General features: G+C 30.6%; 3 protein-coding genes and 1 pseudogene across 4 annotated transcripts; 3 read left to right on the top strand and 1 right to left on the bottom strand.

The window, feature by feature from the left end:
- Positions 1-2,573: 2,573 nt before the first annotated feature.
- LOC100791577 (leucine-rich repeat protein 1) lies at positions 2,574-6,840 on the top strand. Its single transcript, XM_003519440.5, has 6 exons — positions 2,574-3,051; positions 3,942-4,013; positions 4,575-4,718; positions 5,703-5,774; positions 5,879-5,950; positions 6,571-6,840. Exons 1-6 carry the CDS (start codon positions 2,828-2,830, stop codon positions 6,641-6,643), a joined length of 657 nt encoding a protein of 218 aa, XP_003519488.1. The 5' UTR covers positions 2,574-2,827; the 3' UTR covers positions 6,644-6,840.
- LOC106797781 (L-ascorbate oxidase-like) lies at positions 6,726-11,108 on the top strand (annotated as a pseudogene).
- A 505-nt stretch (positions 11,109-11,613) lies between these two features.
- On the bottom strand, positions 11,614-13,663 carry LOC100810513 (AP-1 complex subunit sigma-1). 2 transcript variants are annotated; one of them, XM_006575543.4, is made up of 7 exons: positions 13,555-13,663; positions 13,178-13,264; positions 12,866-12,957; positions 12,651-12,759; positions 12,519-12,554; positions 12,146-12,232; positions 11,614-11,836 (listed from the first exon to the last, which is right to left on the bottom strand). In XM_006575543.4, the coding sequence occupies exons 1-7, from the start codon at positions 13,555-13,557 to the stop codon at positions 11,765-11,767; spliced, it is 486 nt and encodes a 161-aa protein (XP_006575606.1). In that variant the 5' UTR covers positions 13,558-13,663; the 3' UTR covers positions 11,614-11,764. The 2 variants fall into 2 exon arrangements, with proteins under 2 accessions (XP_006575606.1, XP_006575605.1); XM_006575542.4 differs by lacking the exon at positions 13,555-13,663 and adding an exon at positions 13,352-13,521.
- A 3,577-nt stretch (positions 13,664-17,240) lies between these two features.
- On the top strand, positions 17,241-20,735 carry LOC100791051 (ETHYLENE INSENSITIVE 3-like 1 protein). The gene is made up of 2 exons (XM_003519439.5): positions 17,241-17,498; positions 18,427-20,735. Exon 2 carries the CDS (start codon positions 18,584-18,586, stop codon positions 20,426-20,428), a length of 1,845 nt encoding a protein of 614 aa, XP_003519487.1. The 5' UTR covers positions 17,241-17,498; positions 18,427-18,583; the 3' UTR covers positions 20,429-20,735.
- Positions 20,736-21,077: the final 342 nt, after the last annotated feature.

The raw sequence follows: 21,077 nt of genomic DNA, 5'->3' as shown, positions 1-21,077 counted from the left end.
TGTTTTTAATCTCCCTATTAAGGAATTCATAAGTTATTGTTTCAAACAATACGTTTTTAATTCGTATGTTATTTCTTATTAGAAGAATTAACTCCGACGCATTATAAACATTTCCAGTTTAAGTAAAGCTATATCTTTTGAGCGATATATCATATGTCATTTTAAATTATTAAAGTTTACATGTTAAAAATAACATTTTTTTTATCAGTAAAAAGAATAACATTTATATTTATTATTTATTTAGGCATCCAATTTTCTAGATCGTTGTAATTTTTTTTGTGGTTTTGTCCTTTTAACGTTTTTTTTAATGATTGTCCTTTTAACTTTCTGAAGTATATAAAATATTTTTTATTTATTGTAATTCAATAAAGATGAAATAAAACATTTTAAAGATAGTATGACTTCCTTTTATGAATACATAATTTGATATTAAAAGATAATAAAATTAAAAGTTTAACAATATTCTTGTCATATAATTTATTTTATAAATTCACTTATGCATGCAAATTAATTTATAATTTTATAAAACTCATAGGAATAAGTTATTTTAAGTTGTGTATTTTTTTTTCGGGGGAAACAAATTATATTTTATACGATTCTATTGTAGCATTGTAAAAGTTTTATGTTTATTTCTCTGTTTATATACATCAACAATTTTGAATCTCTGTTAAGATGTTATTTATTTAATATCTTTGAAAAAAGAATAAACACAATTTTTTTTACAATAACGTCATATAAAAATGTAATATAAGAGATTTTTTTTATCAATTCATTAGTTTTTAGAAAAACAATTATTCTTTCCCTTCTCTTTAGTGCGTGACATCGACTCACGAATAAGTACGGAAAATTGTCGATAAAGTGAATATTAGAAGTCAAGAGAGAAACAGAAGAAAAAATAAAGTTTTTTTCTTTTAGTTCACCATCTTTCCAAAACCTTTATCGAAGGGAGCCAGATTCAAGGTCAGTTTCATTTAAATAAATACAATATTAATAATAATGAAGAACAAAGATAATGTAAAAATAGGACGTATGGTAGTATAGTAAATATTTTTACACTGTGATATAATGATATTATATGTATATAGGGTAATATTATTTTATAATAATTATTCCAAAAAATCATGCCTAACATATTTTTTAAATAGTTAGTAGTACAAAAATATTACATTAACAACATATAAAAAATAAACTAGGCAAAAATAATGTCAAATGGTAAATTATGACTTTCTTAAAAATGAAATTGTGAAATAAAAATGTCTGAACTAATACAAATTTAATAATTTTATAAGAATTTAATTAAAATGTACTTATATGATTCAACTCTTTAAAAATAAAGAAAGATAAAATAAGTAAATTTAGTCATGAGTAAAAAATAATAATTACTATTTTAATATATTTTTTATTTGTAAAATTAATTGTATCAATGGAGTAGAGAATCACATTTCGATTTTTTTTCGGATGATGTGTTTATATTGAGGCTATGTTGTGATGGATGAAAAGATAAAGAGACTGTAAATTAAAGTGGTTTGATAGAGATGGAAAAAAAATGAAAGATTTGAATTAAAATGATTAGGTAAATAATAAAAAAAGAAAGTAAAAAATAATGATTAATCAAAATGTCAATTGTACTTATAGGATGTTCACTTCAAATTTTTGTTGAGACAATTTTTTTTCAAGAAATTTAACGCACACAATCAGTTATGTTAGTTGAATAATCAGTTAGCTTGCCAACTCAAGACTAACACGACCAAGTTTGAAGGTTTCAATTCCTACAAAATTAATTATAGTAATAATAAAGTTGATTATGTATGCAAAAAAGCTCAAGGGTGGTGCTCTTAGAGTCAATTTTAGCAACTAATAATTTGTTGTACTGTGTAATCTTCAATAACTACAACTATCATTCCCCCTTTTATGTGTTTAGAGGAATATTCATAAAATTTATTTTAAATGAAATTAAAATTAATTTTGAAATGATGTAATTTATATTTTAATATTTTTATTATAAAATTAAGTTAAAGAAAAAAATTAGATCCAACACATAAGTTAATCAAAATTACTTTAATCCAAAATTAATTTTAAAAATACAAAATTTTTGAATTTTTTTGTCAGCATAAAATTAAAAATATACAAATATATCTAAAATAAAATTTTTAACATAAAATCAAACAAACATTTCTCATTTTGAGATGAAAGTTAAAACACATGACACCCTCACTTTTTTCAACACTTTCACGTACCTTTTAACCTCCACCAAACACCTTCCCTCACAACTTTCACCCCAGCTTCAATTACTTTCAGCTGTGAATCATTCATTCCCTTGAACCAAATACTACTTGTTACTATTTAACAGTATTTTGAGTGGAGTCGTTTTTTTTTAAAAATTAAATGTATAACAAAATATAATATTAATTTTTGAAAATGTAGTAGTTTTTTTATTGCAATTACTAAGTATTTATTTTTTCTCGAAAGTAATTTCTCCTCTTTAAAAAAGATCAAATTCAATAAAAAATAATTTTGGATTAATCGAAGGTAGTATAAAACTCATCTGAAAAAAACTAAATATAAAAATGAAACAAGAGCGAGCATGCCATGTTTTACTGCTCTGTGTTATTCCCAAAGCCGATACTTCCTTTTCAAGTCTCTTCTCTCTCTCTCTCTCTCTTCCAAAATAAGATTCTTCCCTCTCTCTCTCTCCAGAATTTCCTCCTCCCACTGCTTCTTTCTTTCTTGCAGCGCGATTGCTGCATCCTCCTCCAATAAGAGCTCGCTGCTAGCGAACCCTAACACGGCGGCAACGTGAGGTGTTCGGTTGAAGTTCAGATCAGCCATGGCCGCAGCAACCCCCACTTCTCTGCGGTTCCTCCTCTCCGTTTCCGTAACCCTAACCCTGCTTAACCTCGCCGCCTCAAATTCCGAAGGCGACGCTCTCTACACGCTGAAACGGAGCCTCTCGGACCCTGACAACGTCCTCCAGAGCTGGGATCCCACTCTCGTTAGTCCCTGTACTTGGTTCCACGTCACCTGCAACCAGGACAACCGAGTCACTCGAGTGTATGCATCCTCTCTCTCTCTCTCTCTCTCTCTGTTTTGTTCCTTTCTGTGATGCAGCTTTCCTAATTGTTACTGTCTGTTACTTTAATTTATTTATACTACTGCTATCACTTTTATTTATTACGCGGTGCTGGTTTTAGCGAGTTTTGTTATTTTGTTAATTGCTTTATGAAATCGAAGGATCCTCCGCGAGGTTGCGGGATTCGTCAAATTACTTGCTATTAAAAGTTATGTTTAGATACTTTCTTACCTGTTTGGTGCTTATGTTCTCCATCATTGGGATTATTTTTTTTATGTAATTTAACTAGATGTTTGATTTTCTGGGCGGGGGATTATTGTTGCCTATGGTATGATACGGTTCGTGTATAGATACGCAGAGTAAATAGTCGTATCGTATTAATATATGAAAATTGTTAGCTTTTAAAATAATTACCCTAAAAGTTATTACAACAATGATTTCTGATTGATCGACAATACATAGAAATTCAACTCATGCGGTTATTTTTACAATATGTAGGATATAACAAGTGTGAGATGCGTATCTAGATATGCATTAAAATTCATAAAAAATAGTTTAAATTCATGTTTCTGTATTATACTGTATACATGCTTCTATTTCTCATATATGGCTATATTAGATTTTCATTTCTTTTTCTAAAGGCTTGGATACTTCATAGTTCACATATAAGTATTGGTGAATCATCTATGAGTATTGGATCCATAAACGTGTCGGATAGGATACATGAAGAAAATGAAAGTATAGGTTCTTCATAGATTGTTGCTGTTAGTTTAATTGGTAATAGCGGAATGCTAACTGAAATGCATGGGATTGATTGATTCTGTTAATATTCTCTCCACGTTTATGGTGATAATTATGGTGCTTTCTACAGGGATCTTGGTAACTCTAACCTATCTGGACATTTGGTACCTGAACTTGGGAAGCTGGAGCATCTACAGTATCTGTATGTTTTCTAACTTTGCTTTATATTTTTTCCCCAATATTGTGACTTTAAGTCTGTTAAATGTGGCTTTATGATGCATTGATACAATATGTGTATCATATGATAGGTATCTGATACGACGATATGATTATCCTAAAAATGTATCAGATATGGTACGTCCGTACACGTAAGACACTTATGTACAAAATAAAAACTATAAAGCATTGTTGTCATAAATCACCTTCTATTGTCTAAATGTAGGAATAATATCAATCTCATTCCTCTCTTGAGATCATCCATAAAGAGGACAATTTCCATTTTTTGCTAAAATTAAGGGACAATGCTTCTATTTTTCTTTATTATGTTTGAAGTTTGATATGTAGCTATATTAGATTTTCAAGACATTTTAAAAGGTTTTGGACATGTATCATATATGTGAAGCAAATGAAAGTATAAGATAGTGTTTCATATTGTGCTCTTATTATTACTAAATTGGTATTTGCTGTGGCTCTCTTATTGTTGTGAACTATAGCATTTCATACCTGTTAGTGTTTAATGAGGTTTTCTTTTTATTGGATGTAGTGAGTTGTACAAAAACAACATTCAAGGAACTATTCCTCCGGAACTTGGAAACCTGAAGAGTCTAGTTAGCTTGGACTTGTACAACAACAACATATCAGGCACCATCCCACCTTCATTGGGGAAATTGAAGAATCTTGTCTTTTTGTAAGTCTGTTTAATAACATATTTTGACTGGACAGATCTGTGGCATTTGCTTTCCTTTACTTTCATTTGAATTTATTACAAGACTTCAAATGATGCAGGCGAAGTACAAGAACCTTTGGATAGCAACTTATTGACATTGGTGTTTTTCAGTTATACATTTTATATTAAGTTTGGGAATGGACAATTTTGGGTTTTGTGCTTGGTGTTAAGATGCTGAAACTGTAGGGCATATGTTTGATGTTAGGACGGTAGATATGAAATGAATTGCTTCCAATATTCACATGCTCAAACCCAAATATAAACCTCATTCATAGGAGGAAATATTAACAGAGTGTTTATTCAATGGAAATAAAATTACTTACTATCATATCCTTAAAATAGACAAATAAAGCCATTAAGTAAAGCATAATTTAGTCCAATCAGTGTGAAAAATTTCTCCCCTTAAATCCCCCCTGCCATAATTGAGTGAAGAGTGATTCTACTTTTCTAGTATGAATCATTCTGATTAAATTGAGACGACTTCAGTCCCAACATTGAGTGGTATGATTCAATCTAAACAAATTAGATAAATTAAAAGGTCCATGTGTAATATAGAAGTTCTCATTCTAAAAATTTCAGTGTAACATGTCTAAGCACAATCCAAAATCCTTCATAAATCAAACCCCTCTAGTCAGTGAATGACCTATTGAAACCTATTTACTTTTTTTAGGTGGTAAAATACTTCAACCTAGCTTTTAGCTTTCCCGGAGTCTGAAATTTATTCAACCTAACCTGGAAGCCAAGTGACAATTTAAAATAAAATTAATAAATATCAATCTGAGTTAGTAATCCCATTTTGAACTGCTGGAAGCTGTTAGTGTTTCAACTTTCAATATGATATGGTGTGACCTACCAGATTCTTAACTGGTGAGACTGTTGATTATTATTTTGTGGAATAAATTATTCAGCACTTGCATGATTCTCTCAACTGTGTTTCCTTTGCAGACGACTCAATGACAACCGACTAACTGGCCCAATTCCCAAGGAACTGTCTGCTGTTTCAAGCCTTAAAGTAGTGTAAGTAACAATCTTGTGTTTATATGTTGATCATGATAAAATCATTTGGTGGTATCGTGAAGATGTGTGCTTTCAAAGAGCCTAAACATTCACTTTATTTTCAGGGATGTCTCCAACAATGATTTATGTGGTACAATTCCTACATCTGGGCCATTCGAGCATATTCCATTGAATAAGTAATTTCTTCTTAACTCTAAGCATGTAGCTTTCTTCTTATTCTCCATGTGGTGCTATTCATGTTGGTTTTTGCTCGAGTCTTTTCTTCTCTTCTGCACCTTCTTTTACTATTGTTCCTTCCTTTTCTTTTTCTTTTGGGGGAGGGAAGGGGGTAACAATGAGAAATTTAGTAACCTTCTCTGCCAAATGCTGCTCCCCCTTGCAATTTTTGTTGCTTAATGGTTAAGATGTTGTTGGTGTCCTGTTCACATTCTATTTATGGAGGTCCTGTTAAATTGTGATGATAATATTTGATTGTTATTTGTTGTTGTGTGTGATGATGACACAAAGTGTATGTTATAGGCAATTTCCAATTGTATAATGGGATCGTAGGAATGACAAAGATTTTGGGAGGCTGCCCTGTTACAATGTATTTGTGATGACAGGGAATTTGATTGCATTTTATTGTCCTATACAGTTAATTATATATGGTCTTCCTGCATTTTTCTGGTGCACTGATTCTGTAATCATTTAAAGTTTGCCTTCTAGATTCTAGCTAGAACATATTTTCTGCTATCTGGTTATCTTTCTTCTTTTCCTTTACTTGTTGAATAAATGTTGTTTTGTTTCAATGCTGTAGCTTTGAGAATAATCCCCGCTTGGAAGGTCCAGAGTTGTTGGGACTAGTAAGTTATGACACAAACTGCTCGTGAATAACGTGATGTGGTAGGATCTCAATCTGCGTTGAATTATATATATGTATTCTAAAATTTAAGTGTATTACCTCATAGTGTAATGGGAAGTGGTAAATGTAATCTCTGGTATATGTAAATTTACATACTGAAGGACATTGGAATTTGTGACTTGAATATCTATTGATGTAATACTAGAAAAAAGATCGACTTGGTCACTCGCTGATAAAATATTTGTGACGCATTGCTCTCCATGTTATTGGTTCTTTGTCAATGACAATGCAAGTGTTTATCGCCGTGGTATTCACTTCACACATGTAACTTTTGCTTGGTGTCACTGAATATCGTGTGCAAGGAGAAAACAAAATTCTTTAAAAGATGGTTTACCCCGCATGAATTGACGGTAACAAACTGGTTCGTGTTATTAGGAATATTCTCTTGGTCAATTTCAAGGTGACACTTATGAAGCAAAGGATGCAACGAAAATGACAAACAAGACCCACAAATAGGAGTCTTGTGTTACCTTTTGATGGTTCGAGTTAACCACTCAGAATTTTGAATAGTATCATTTTAAGCAGTACTGGAGGTGTAATAATTATTTTTGGGGGAATAGTTTACTGGTTTTCACTTTTCAAGTGAATTGGCCTTACCTTCTGAATATATTGTTGGCTTCAATTGACAATTAACTAGGGAACAAATAAGATCATTTTTTTAGGCTATATAATATTGTATCCTTTTCAAACAACTCACCATTAGAGGATGTGATAATGTATGTTTATGTATTATATATAATTATTTATAAAAAACAACTAAAAAGACGAGTTATATATATTTTTTATTCTTTTCTACACACTCTGATCTGATGGTAAGTAAAAGGAGATGAAAGATGCCAACTTAATGAAGTTAAAATAAGTTATTTTATTATTTAAATATTAAATAATATTTGATATTATATATATATATATATATATATATATATATATATATTATATAAATCACAAAAATATTTTATTTATAAAACAAAGTATTTATTTTTGCTGACTAGAAAAGAAAACAAAAATGTTGTAAAAAATATTTCCATAAAATAGGATAGAGATGGCACTGCCGCTTTAGTATGTTGATTGGTCGTGATAATAGGCACATGAGAGAAGACAAATCTTTGGCATTTTTTGGAATTTTCTTGCTGCATCGTGTAAACTTCTTTTACATCCAATGTTTTTATTAAAATTCCAAAATTAACCTGTTAACTTTTTTTCTTTTTTCTTCTTACACCATTCATTGTTTTGTTCATAACCATTCATTATTGTGAGTGGTGATCGAGCTCCTCCTTTGTTGTTGTGTCTGATTTGGTCGAAGCACATTGTTACGATGGTTCATTGGCAAGTGATGGCGGTTGGTGTTGTAGTGTAACAACGGATGTATAATGTATTTTTTTTCTACAACTTCAATCTGTATTCATATAGATTTGCAATTCGTATAAAATTTATGAATTTACAATCCGTATGAAATTTACGGATTGACCATCCGTATAGCCTACAAATATTTAAAAATATATATTTTTTATTGTTTTATTTTATAAGTTTAGTTATATTTTTATTAATAGGTTTAATTAATCATTTATTTTCTATAGTTTCATAATTTGTACCTTTTAGTCCTTATAATTTGAAAGTTGTATTTGTAATCCTTATAATTTACATTTTAATGCTCTTTTAGTCATTTTTATTTTAAAAGTGATTTTCTAGTCTTTATAATTTGTATTCTAATTATCTTTTAGTCTTTATAGTTTGAAAGAGGTCTTTTTAATCACATAGTTTATATTTTGCTTCTCTTTTAGTTCTATTAATGAAAATATGATTAATATTATTAATTACAATTAACTACAAAAATATTAGCAAGTAATTCATAAATAATTTATTGAGATATAATTTGTAATAAAAAAGAGTTGATATTTTATAACTAATTTGTAGCTAATTATTATATATATATATTTTATTTTTTTTTGTAGCGAGGACTAAAAGATAATAAAGAAAGAGTTAATATTTTTTTTTTAGAGTTTGACTTTCATATTTTATAACAAAATTTTGGCCATTCTATTAATAAAAAACTAACTAACAAATTCGCTAATAAATCTTCTAAAATTATATTGTATTATACAATGTAGTATATTTTAAATTATTCATCAAAATCAAACTATAATTTAATTTAAAATATTCTATAAAGTACTATTTAATAATTTGTAAATAAATATTTTATTATTTTTAAGTAACTATTTCAATACTTTTATATATTCATAAATCAATATAGAAATTCTTTTTTTTAAATTTTTATACTTCACATCACTAATTCTAATAAACTAAAATATATTATCAAAATCTAAGTGTAATTTTTTTATTTATTTCTAATAAATGACTACCTCATTATTTTATAAATAAGTATTTTAATAATTTTAAATATTTATAAATAAATGAAGAAATTATTTATTTTTATACTTCCAAACACTATTTATATAAATATTTAATACTATTAGTGTAATGATATTTATATAAGTACATCAATAAAAAACATTTGTCATATACAACATTACCTTTTCTTGTTTAACTAAATTTCACAATATATAGTTATAAAAAATTGGATTTTTTGTTATTTAACAATTTTATAAATAACTATTTTAAATATAAAAATTAATTAAATTAGTTATATTTTAAAAATAGTTAAATAACAATATAATTTATACATTGATTTTTAAATTAAAAAATTTGTAAATAAATTATTTATTGAATAAATTAATTATTAAAAAAGAACTTAAAATAAAAATATAATTAATTAATTAAATAAATTTTTAAAATAAAAAAATATTTATTTATAAAATAATAAAATAACAACAAAATTTAAAATTTATTTTTAATTAAAAAAATTAATTCAAATAATAATTTATTAATTAAAAAAAAAAATAAAAAATAATTATACGGATTGAGAATCGTATAATTCATATATGGATTCTCGATCCATAACATACTACAGATTCCCATTTTGTAATAACATAGACAAAATAAACTGAGAGTGGATTCATGGCGACGACAACAATAGGAGGCGGGAACTAGCGGTGTGGTGCAAAGGGAGGGATGAATGAAGGGGTTAACAGACGGGGACCGGCGTGACGTAAAGGGAAGGAAAGGAAGATTGAAACAGCAGTGTAGGGAGGAGGAGATTTATTTTAAAATTTTAAGTGAAAGACAATTTTGTCACTTCACATAACTTCTTAGGTGCACAAGAAGTTACACGGTGCAGGAAGAATAAGCCCATTTTTCTTCTTATGTTTATTTTAGCTCTTTTACTTTACTACCTTGTCCGTTTATAATCCCAGGCCCAGGTCCCATACTTTTAGGCACATGGTCACAGGGATTAAAATAACAGAGAAAATAAAAAAAAAAATGTATTTATAAAGGTTAAATATTTGTAATCATACTACATTGTGTTAATAACTGCTATTAACTCAATGTGACTCAATTGATAATACACTTTAAATTTGTGAGGAACCGAACAACCTCCACAACACTAAGATCGTCGTAGGATTTTCCTTCTCAACACACAAAAACTTGTTGATGGATACACTAAATGGGCCATTAACAAATGTCTTATTAGCATTGCCAACAACTCCTTACCTAGGCTCCATTAGGTTTAATGTGAATGGTGCCTTTGACCCAAAAAGTCCTCCTGACAATTTCTCGGAAAATTATGACATCTCGAAACCTCCCTTGATCCCTAATTCAAACGTTGGAAGTGGGGTTTACATGTTTCAGTTTAACCAAGTGGTTGATGTGATACTCCAAAATGCTAATGTGATGAAGGGAGAGAATAGTGAGATTCACCCTTGGCATTTGCATGGGCATGACTTTTGGGTTTTGGGGTATGGAGATGGGAGATTATGAATCCAAATTCAACTTGAAGAACCCATCATTGAGGAACATTGCAGTATTATTCCCTTATGGTTGGACTGCTTTGAGGTTTAAGGCTGATAATCCTGGAGTTTGGGCCTTCCATTGCCACATTGAGCCTCATTTGCACATGGGAATGGGTGTCATTTTTGCTGAGGCTGTTCAAAACGTTAAGAGTATACCTAGGGATGCTTTTGCATGTGGCATTCTCAAGAAGGTGCTCATGAATAACAAAGAACACAACTGAAACTAGCAACCACTCGTGTGTGTACACTTAGTTTGTTTAGTTTATCTTTCTTTTGTGTCTTCTTCCCCTCATTGTTCTGTTTGTGTGTAGTCATGTTGTGCTTTTATTGTGATCAGTTAGCTGGCTAGGCTTGTTGACTACCTTATGTAAGATAGTCATGTCTTGTTCCCCTTTGTTGTATTTATTTTCTTTGCTAATCTGTGTACTCGAAAATTTATGAGAAATGTGTGGTCAGTTGAGTATGTTTGGATAAACTTGCTAAATTTGCAGGCCAATGCTAAGTGTTATTTTATATATGGCTAGTTATACTAACAATTCTAGTTTATTAGCTAGTGTGGTTTGAACTTTGAATTTAAGGTGAGTTAATGGTAAGAGATTTGACTAGATGATTTGAGATTTTAAGTTCAAATTGCACAGATTATTGAGAATATCGAATTAATACATTAACAAGTTATTCCTAATAAATGATTTTGATGAACATTCATAAGACATTCTTTGTAAACGATAAGAACTTTTCATGTAAGTCAGACACTTTTGGTCGAATTCTTAGGATATCACACCCCAAGAATAAAAAATTGTGAACTAGTAAACTCATGAGAATGCCTATATGGTAAGCATAACAATGAATGTGACTGGGTTCTGCTACTTTTAGGAGGCAATACAGCATACCATTTAAACTTTAAATGAGAACATTAGATGCATATTATGGTCAATAAGTAATCATGGAGTGTTAAAAAATTGAACAGAAACAAATTTTCAATCTCAATAAAATAATAACCAAGTCTTATTCACCAGGTACATCCCAGGCATAAGTCAATATGCATATTGTGGCTCTATTTAAAAACAAACTTCTAGTAACAAAGCCATTTATTATATTTTTTTAATGATTTTTCAATAGAACAAATTTTCACCCGCATTTGAGATGCCTATGCAACATAATTTCAATCCTCAATGATGTTTTTACTTGGTGGCCTGTGCGATTATATTACTCAATGAGCTGGCTTCCTCTTTGGCAGCTTCTACTAAATCCTCCTGCAACTCATTACCATAAGATCAGAATTTTGTGAAACACAAGGTTAATTATAAAATATGAGGATAAAATTAAGATGCAATTCCTTTGATGTTTTCACTGCTATTCTTTAATTACAATTAGACTTTCACTTTAGTAACTTATGTTGACTTTTAGTTTAAATCCTAATGTAAACGATCAAAATCAAACTATAATTAATTGTGATTAAAGACTACCACAAAAAAAGCACTTAGAACATTACATCCAAATTTTGTCCAAAATAAGATAGTTATGGTAAACTAGAAGTGGAAAATATAATAACAAAACATTACCTGTGCACCTATCAGTCTCAGAGTAGTTCTCTTGCTAGTCTCCTGCATGGCTCCAGCCAACAAAATTTCATCCAATATAAAATATGCCTGCCAAGATCAAGCTCATTTTTAACCACAGATTAAGATTAACTCTGAAGAGTAAATGGTAGATTATTTTTCTTCCCTTAAATCATTAGCATTCTTACTTATATAGGACTTTGGAATTTATATTAAAAAACAGACAATATGATTTATCACAAAGTAGACTGCACGGGATCCTAGTCTCATTTACCACATAGACTATAGATGAACTGTGTGCACTATTAGTGTGGGGATTTCATATTCAAATTTACTAATAATTGGAGAGAATACAGTATGAGAAAAAATGAATTACCTTATGAAAATTAAAAATTAAATCCAGCTCACAAACCTGGTAATAGAAGAGAGAAGCAAATTCAGGTTCTGAAGTATGCGTACAAATTATTAAGAACTTCAGAATTCAACTGTTTATGATACTAATACTAACACTGCCAAAATAGCGATCCAATGTCTCGACATAGTGATGAATAATGGCCAAGGTCTCCAATTCATTGTCTTCGTGATCATTGCAGATGCAAAAGTATAGGCTAGCATATCTAAACAATAACCAAAATGAAGAGTCATAAAATTATTAATTATAGTTCAGTGTATTTTGTTAGCCATGCAACTGAGGGAACAATGAACGGATCAATCTTGACCCACCTTTTATAAACAACTTTGAATCCCCTCCACTCCACAAAGTTGCACAGCTTAGGGGCTCGAGAGATAATTAGCCCAGTTAACTCACGAATTACCTTCCAAAAAATAAAGAAAGAAAGCATAAAATATATGATTATAAATGTAAAAGGATTGAAGCCTTCTCATAATTGAGATTCATGCTTATAGCTCATGCTCAACAAGCAATTTCAATGATAAAACCATATTGAATACTCACATTCAATGATTTGTGTAATTTTAATTACCATGATCCAATACAATGGGTTAAATTATATATATAGAATTAGAGATAGGTACCTTGGATCTCTCCTTTTGAGAGTATGGTGAATACCATTTTGCGAGTCTTACTTTTCCTTGCCGACTGATGAGAAGCACAAAGTGAATCTGTAACCAAAATGATTTTTTTTTAAAATCACTAAATTATAATATAGACGTACGCATACACATGATTTATATAATTTCAAATCAAACCCATCTTCTCAAGAATGAGATGTGGAGCATATTAAGCCAACAACACAAATAGTGACATCAGACACTGCACAAAATGAGGTTAGGTTCATCGGAAGGAATCACAATTTTTTACAAATATGTAACATGAACTTCACTGATTGAAAGAAAAAGATGAATTGCATTGATTGAAAAATATGATTACAGCCAGAAGGAAAAACATTTACCATTGATGATTGATATTGAGAGGACCACAAATAAATTGCTTTGAGATTGTTGTTTTTAACTTTTCAGAAAGGGACACAAACTGTGCTATTAAATCTCAGCCTTCTTGCCGATGTTGAGGGTCAAAGTTAAACGTTTTATTTTTTTTCGATAAAGAAGTTTAACGTTTTATTAGTTTCACACAAATTAATTTGTGTATATGACTGTTTTCTTTAAAAGGGAAATGACCTTTTAAATAGGGATTCGTTATATAGACAAAATTGATTTGTTAGTTAGAAGTAACATACATGCCTAACCATTATTCACAAAATAAAAAAAACATGCCTAACCAGTTTTTGTAATGTGTTAGGATATTTTTGTGTAAGTGAATCCTAAAGGGTGTTACACCTTTGTAAGGATCACCACCCTTAGATTCTAGTATTCTACTACCTTCTCCCACTCATGCTTACTTGGGCTAATGGAACGTCCAGCCCAGTATAAGAAAAGGAGATAAAAATAGCAGTTTGGGCTAAAAGGGAAGCAATAGCCCATCTGAAAGGGAGGGGGAGAAAATTATAGTTAAAAGGTTTCTGTTTTGAGATAAAAACATATACCCTGCAACTCAATTAACTTTCTACAAATCCAAAACTAATTTAACACTAACCTTGTTTATTAATTTAACTAGTATTTCAATAATTTTTATTTATATAATTAAAAATTATAATAAATAAATATTTGTAAATATATAAATTATATTATAATTGAAATTTGTAATAATAAATATTTTTAAAATATATAAATTATATTTTAGAGTTATTATAAATATCATATAATTCTATTTTTAATTTTTGATTATTTATTTAAAAAATATTAAAATTTAAATTAGAACTGAAGATATTAAAAATGATAGATTGAAAGAAATAAAAAAGATAAAAAAAAATCTTTAGAAACACTCTCGTAAAAAAAATAACTAAAAACACTTTTGTTGAAGAATGTCAACTAAAAATGCTATCGTTTAATGTAGCTATTCTAGTTTATGTAAAGAGGGATTAATATGATGTTTTACACTCCTCTGTGTATTTAATTAATTATTTTTCCACACAGAATAGTTTCTAAGATGAATACCATCTTGTGAGCCTCACTTTTCCTTATCGTAATGAGAAGCACAAAGTGAATCTGCAACAATTTTTTTTAAATCACTAAATTATAATATAGATGTACGCATACACACGATCTATATCACTTCAAATCAAATGCATTTTCTCAGGAATGGGATGTTAAGGATATTAAGTCAGTACACCACAAATAATGACTTAAAACACTAAAAAAAAAAAATGTTAGGTTTATCAGGAGCAATCACATCAGTTGTTACAGATATGTGACACGAATTTCACTAATAGAAAGAAAAAAAATTAATTTTTTTTTTAAAAAGATGACAACAAGAAAGAAAATTATTTACCATTGATGATAGATATTGAGATGGGTTTGAAAAGGACCACAAATAAAACTCTTTGACATTGTTGTTTTTCACTTCTTGCCTGTGTTAAGGGTCAAAGTAGAACACTGCATTAATTTTGCACAAATTAAATTGTGTATTTAATTGTTTTCTTTAGAAGGAAAATAAGTTTTCAAATATGGATTTGTTACATACACAAAATTAATCAGTGAGTTAGGAGTACCACACATGCCTAACCATCGTTTGTTTTGTGTTAAAACATTTTTGTGCATATTATTTTCTCCTTTTAGAAATACTTATAGGGAAATTTGTCCATACAACCCTTCATTAATAATGTCTTTTTAGTTTGAATTTAACTTTTTATTATTATTAAACAAGCCAAATTAGATCAAACTTTAAATGGATTAAATGGTAAACCTTCAAAAATTGATCTGACCAATTTTCACCTTTGGCTAACAAAGAATGACACAGATAATGATCATATATGTTCAGACCATAGAAATTATATCTCATTTGTGTGAAAGTGCTGGGTTTCTTTGTCTTTGTTTCCTTTTACCAGAAAAATTTGTTTTCTTGGACTCATGGTGCTTTCTTAAAGTATTAGTAGATTAATATTTGTTAGTAATTTTTATTCTGAATATACGTTTACATTTTTAGTATACATATATACTTGCATTTTTCCATTTGCTTGGAACATCTCCCCCCTTACACATGGTATAATGAGTATAACACGTCATATTAAATTACGTATATGCTTCCTAAAAATAAATAATTAGATACATGTGTGAAAAATTAAAATTGAATCTTTCATTTATTATTTAAGTGTAATTTCAAATTTAACTTTTTATGAAAATAGTTATTGATTATTTGCTTTTCGAACGAATTTTAAATTAACCAATCTCATTTCCTTGATAAACAAAAGGATTTAAAAAAAATAGATATATTAATTCACAAATTTACAAATGATTACATATACAGGTTATCATAAGTAAGAGACAAATAGACATGTCACTATTTTTATTTTTATTTTTAAGTTTCATACACTAAAAGAAGTTTTTTTTTACTGTAAGAATCCTAAACAGTAAATAAGTACGATTGATGAAGTTTATAATAAACAAGATATTATGTTTAATCAATTCACCTAAATTTTGTTTGTCGTTAAAGAGTCTGTCATTTTTTTAAAATCCATTATTGTTTACATATTTTGTAGACATTTTATTACTTAAGTAGGATAGTTTACGAATTTAAGAAAATGTTTTTTTTTCCTACTTATTTTTAATGACAAAATGACACCTTATATTTTACCAGTGTAAATCAACTTATAAAATCAATAACAAGAAGTGACAAGTTAAATTAAGAAGTATGATATTCATACACCCATTTTGGGGTGTATTCAAGGAGGAATAGGAGAGATGGAAAGAAAAGAAAAAAAGATAAAAAGAGAAAATAACAAATGTAATGGATGAAGTGATAGAAGAAAAAAAAAAGATATAAAAAAAATATGTGAATGTGTGATGAAAGAAAAAAAAAGATAAATGAATAATATTTTTTTAAAAGTTTTTATTTGTTTTTCTTAAAAAGAATTAAAAATAAATGAAATAATCTATAAATTAAGGTTAAACTTACACTTTTATATTTTATTTTAATTTTTTATTTATCTAAATTCACTTTTATTACATTTTCCTTTCATTTTATGAAACACTTTATAAATCAATAAATAAATAAAACTATCCGAGGGTTGATAGACAAGTAATAGCATTTAGCATAGTAAAAGTAGAATGTCATTTGTTATATCAATAAATGTATTATTTTTTAAGAAAAAAAATATTGATAGTACATTTAATTATAATTTATTAAATTTGAAAATAATAATTATTTTAAAATAATTTAAATGATGATTTGTAATTAAATTATAATTAAATGATAATATAAAATATTTGTGTAAAATTAGTAAAGTCTTACTTTAAATGGGATTTGTAACATGTTAAACAAAAGCTTGTATTTGTGTTGTTACTCATGTGAGTGAACTCTCTGAATTCTGATGGGTCATATTTCAATAAACTACGATACGCACACGGACCCCACGCAACCTAAAATAGAGAAAGTAAAACTGCAACTTCATTAATCACATTCACACATCATGTCATAATTAATGATTTAATAAATACTAATAACCGATTGTCCCAAGGTTAGGATGGGATTAACCTAACCAATGTTATAAATATCTCTGGAACTTGAATTACTCCACAAATTGGGGGTTTTTTTTTATATCAATGTTTTAATCCCACCAATAATGAATGACACCCCCACTTCACGTTCACCAAGAGCACCACCATAAGCAATAATAAAAGCAAGATAATGCAACCCACTCTGTCCCTTTTCTCACTCACTCTTTCTTCCCACCTTCCTCTCCTTCTTTCTTTCTGCTTAAGGTCTACACAAGTTCTCTGCTTCTTCTCCCCCTATTGACCTTTGGTCATCACAAGCGAAAACCCACTTCTGGATCTTCTGGTATGGTTCCCCTGTTGGAAAAAAAATGTCCCTTTTCTCTATTCACTTCCTTCCTGATTAATGCTTAGTCAATAAAATTCTGGCCTTTTTTCTTTTTGTTTATGTTGTGTATTTTTCTTTTTTTCTTTTTTTTTTCATTGGTACTGATTTTACACTATTGATTTGTTAAGTTTTAATATTTTTCTTAGGTCCTAGCCTTCTGATCTTCAGCTGATATATATATATATATATATATATATATATATATATATATATATATATATATTTGCTGATTGTTGCTATTTATGGTGTTTTTGGGGTTTCTGAGTGACTGGTTTGGCCTTTAGATCCTTTGTTCGTGGCTGGTTTGATTTGTTTCCTCTTCTGTTTTGGGAAAGAAAATTTGGAATGTCAGTCGTCATCTGTTTGATGACGGGTTGATGAGTGATTTTTTATTTTATTTTTTAAATCATCGTTGGACCATGCTATGTGATTTTGGTGCTTGTATTTTGACTATTTTTATTTTTAAATTTGTGGGTGATTTGGATCTATTCAATCAGAATAGTCCTGATCCAGTAACTGTTTTGATGAATTGGGTTTTAGAAAAATGAAAAAAAGAAGAAGAGAATTTTGAGATTTCATTTAGTGATATGATGCGTCGGTGCTTTAAAATTATTGATGTATTTGTAATTTTGTATCGCTGAATACTTGTAACTGTGCAACATAGGTGATAAGTCAACTTTAGATTTTACTTTTTAGCCTATATCCAATATGGCTGGATGTGAATGAAAGAAAAAATGTGCTGCTGAAAATTGGGTGGTTAGTGAATCTCATACAGGATATTGATATAGATTTTATGCTTTTTGGATTTTGATATTCGCTTCATCTGGAAAGTATCATTTGATCTTTGCCTCCTTCTCAATTGTTCCCGGTTTTTTACTTTTGACAGGTGTAAAGGCCATTAGAAGCTTTAGAAATTTTCTAATTGAGTTGGTGTATAGTGTTGAAGGGGGTGAAATCTGGAGCCCAGTTTGTTAGTTGTTACTCACTTCATCTGTAAGCTCATAGGTTGAACCCTCTTTTTTTGGAGACTTACCTGGGAAAAGATGATGATGTTTGAAGATATGGGGTTTTGTGGCGATTTGGATATGTTATGTGTTTCTCTTGGAGAGGGGGATATTGCTGTGAGACAAACTGAACCGGATCCTGTAGTTGAGGATGACTACAGTGATGAAGAAATTGATGTGGATGAACTTGAGAAGAGGATGTGGAGGGACAAAATGCGTCACAAGCGATTGAAAGAACAAACCAAGTCCAAGGAAGGGACTGATGCAACAAAGCAAAGGCAATCCCAAGAGCAGGCAAGGAGGAAAAAGATGTCAAGAGCTCAAGATGGAATACTGAAGTACATGCTGAAAATGATGGAGGTTTGCAAGGCACAAGGGTTTGTTTATGGGATAATTCCTGAGAAGGGGAAGCCAGTGACTGGAGCATCAGACAATCTTCGTGAATGGTGGAAGGACAAGGTCAGGTTCGATCGAAATGGTCCTGCTGCCATAGTGAAGTATCAAGCTGATAATGCAATCCCTGGAAAGAATGATGGATGCAATTCCATTGGTCCAACTCCACACACCTTGCAAGAGTTACAGGATACAACCTTGGGTTCTCTCTTGTCAGCACTTATGCAGCACTGTGATCCCCCTCAGAGGAGATTCCCATTAGAGAAGGGTGTTCCTCCACCATGGTGGCCAACTGGGAATGAAGAATGGTGGCCTCAAATTGGTCTACCTAAAGATCAAAGCCCTCCACCTTACAAGAAACCACATGACCTAAAGAAGGCATGGAAGGTTGGTGTTCTCACTGCGGTCATCAAGCATATGTCCCCTGATATTGCCAAAATTCGCAAGCTTGTGAGGCAGTCTAAGTGTCTTCAAGACAAAATGACTGCAAAGGAAAGTGCAACCTGGCTTGCCATCATCAACCAAGAGGAAGCCTTGGCTAGAGAGCTTTACCCTGACTATTGCCCTCCATTTTCCTCTGCTGGAGGTAATGGATCCTTGGTGATCAATGATTGCAGCGAGTATGATGTTGATGGGGCCGAAGAAGAGCTGAACTTTGATGTGGAGGACCGGAAGCCTGACCATCTTCTTCCATCAAACCTCGGGATGGAGAGAATGAGGGGAAGGATGCCAATTCAGCAACCTTCTCATCCAATGAAGGGAGATGTTGTCACAAACCTAGATTTCATCCGGAAGAGGAAGATTTCTAGTGACTTCAACATGATGATGGATCAGAAAATATACACATGTGAGCACCCCCAATGCCCTTATAGCGAAGTTCGCCTTGGTTTCCATGATAGGTCTGCTAGGGACAATCATCAATTGAATTGTGCATACAGAAACAGTTCTGCAGATTATGGTGGTGGTCCCAATTTCCATGCTACTGAGGATAAGCCAGTCATATTCCCCCAGTCCTTTGTTCAACCCAACACTACAACACAGTCTGCAAGTTTGGTTGCACCTTCATTTGATCTAACTGGTCTTGGAGTTCCGGAGGATGGACAGAAAATGATTAGTGACCTTATGACAATCTATGATACGAATGTTGTAGGAAACAAGAACTTAAGTTCCTCCAACTGTGTAGCTGTAGAAAATCATAACCTTTCTCAGGCCAGCTTACAACAACAAGAAAGTTATTTCCCTGGTCAAGGAATGGTGTTGGAAGGGAACTTCTTTGCACGAGAGGAAGGTCAATTTGACCGGTTCAAGGCCACCATGAACATGAACACTCATACCCCTTTTGATACCAACCATAGCAACAATAATAATATCCATTTGATGTTTAATTCCCCTTGTGATTTGTCATCCTTTGATTTCAAGGAGGATATACAAGGAGGAGTAGGAATGGATCCTCTTCACAAACAGCAAGAGGTTTCAATTTGGTACCAGTGAAAATGACAAGAGGGGAAACTCGTGTATCAAGGGCTTTTATTGTGTCATTAAAAGGGGACATGTGAAAGTCCCTTGACTCAAAAGGCAGTTAATGCATTTTTCTTCCCATGTAATCGTTTAGGTCTTTAGATATTTTTATGCTTTGGCAGGTCTGGTCTGGTGGTACTATATTATGGGTTAATAAATCATGGGTGTTCCCATAATGTAACCCTTTTAATGTGTGTCTTTATGTGTTAGCCCTATGTTGTTACTTACTATCATATGTACGACTGTGACATAAATAAAAGATTTTTATTCTCTTATAAAATCATATTTCCATTGCTGCATTCATAGTTAAGGAATCTGAATATATGGCTCTTTTATTATGGGAAGAAAAATTAGTTTGGTGGATGAGATGAGATGAGAGAGAGGCAAGTGGCAAAGCCTTTGTTGCATTGCATCTCTCTCATTCATCTCATGTGATGTGCTTCTTATCTTTTCAATGTAAAAATGGTCCCATCCAACCAAAGTTTGTTTGGCATATGCCAATTTACATGGCTATTCAATTGCGTGAACAAGTTGAATGTGTGCCAGTGGTGTGGTGGGGTCTTTTCAATTCAAAGGGACACGTTGTCTTTGTCTTTGTCTTTTTGTAGAAGGCAGTCAAATC

This window comes from Glycine max, chromosome 2, assembly GCF_000004515.6.
Source record: "Glycine max cultivar Williams 82 chromosome 2, Glycine_max_v4.0, whole genome shotgun sequence".
Lineage (NCBI taxonomy): Eukaryota > Viridiplantae > Streptophyta > Magnoliopsida > Fabales > Fabaceae > Glycine > Glycine max.
The sequence above is the reverse complement of the archived record's forward strand: the minus strand, read 5'-3'. Positions and strand labels throughout refer to the sequence as shown.

Bases quoted from the DNA above. Each gene is read 5' to 3' on its own strand.
- LOC100791577 (XM_003519440.5), top strand. From the start codon at position 2,828: ATGGCCGCAGCAACCCCCACTTCTCTGCGGTTCCTCCTCTCCGTTTCC. The intron at 3,052-3,941 runs GTATGCATCCTC...TGCTTTCTACAG, and splicing joins GACAACCGAGTCACTCGAGT to GGATCTTGGTAACTCTAACC. The intron at 4,719-5,702 runs GTAAGTCTGTTT...TTTCCTTTGCAG, and splicing joins TTGAAGAATCTTGTCTTTTT to ACGACTCAATGACAACCGAC.
- LOC100791051 (XM_003519439.5), top strand. From the start codon at position 18,584: ATGATGATGTTTGAAGATATGGGGTTTTGTGGCGATTTGGATATGTTA.
- LOC100810513 (XM_006575542.4), bottom strand. From the start codon at position 13,381: ATGCTCCACATCTCATTCTTGAGAAGATGG. The intron at 13,265-13,351 runs GTTTGATTTGAA...TTTTGGTTACAG, and splicing joins TCTCATTCTTGAGAAGATGG to ATTCACTTTGTGCTTCTCAT. The intron at 12,760-12,865 runs GTGGGTCAAGAT...GTTATTGTTTAG, and splicing joins TTCAAAGTTGTTTATAAAAG to ATATGCTAGCCTATACTTTT.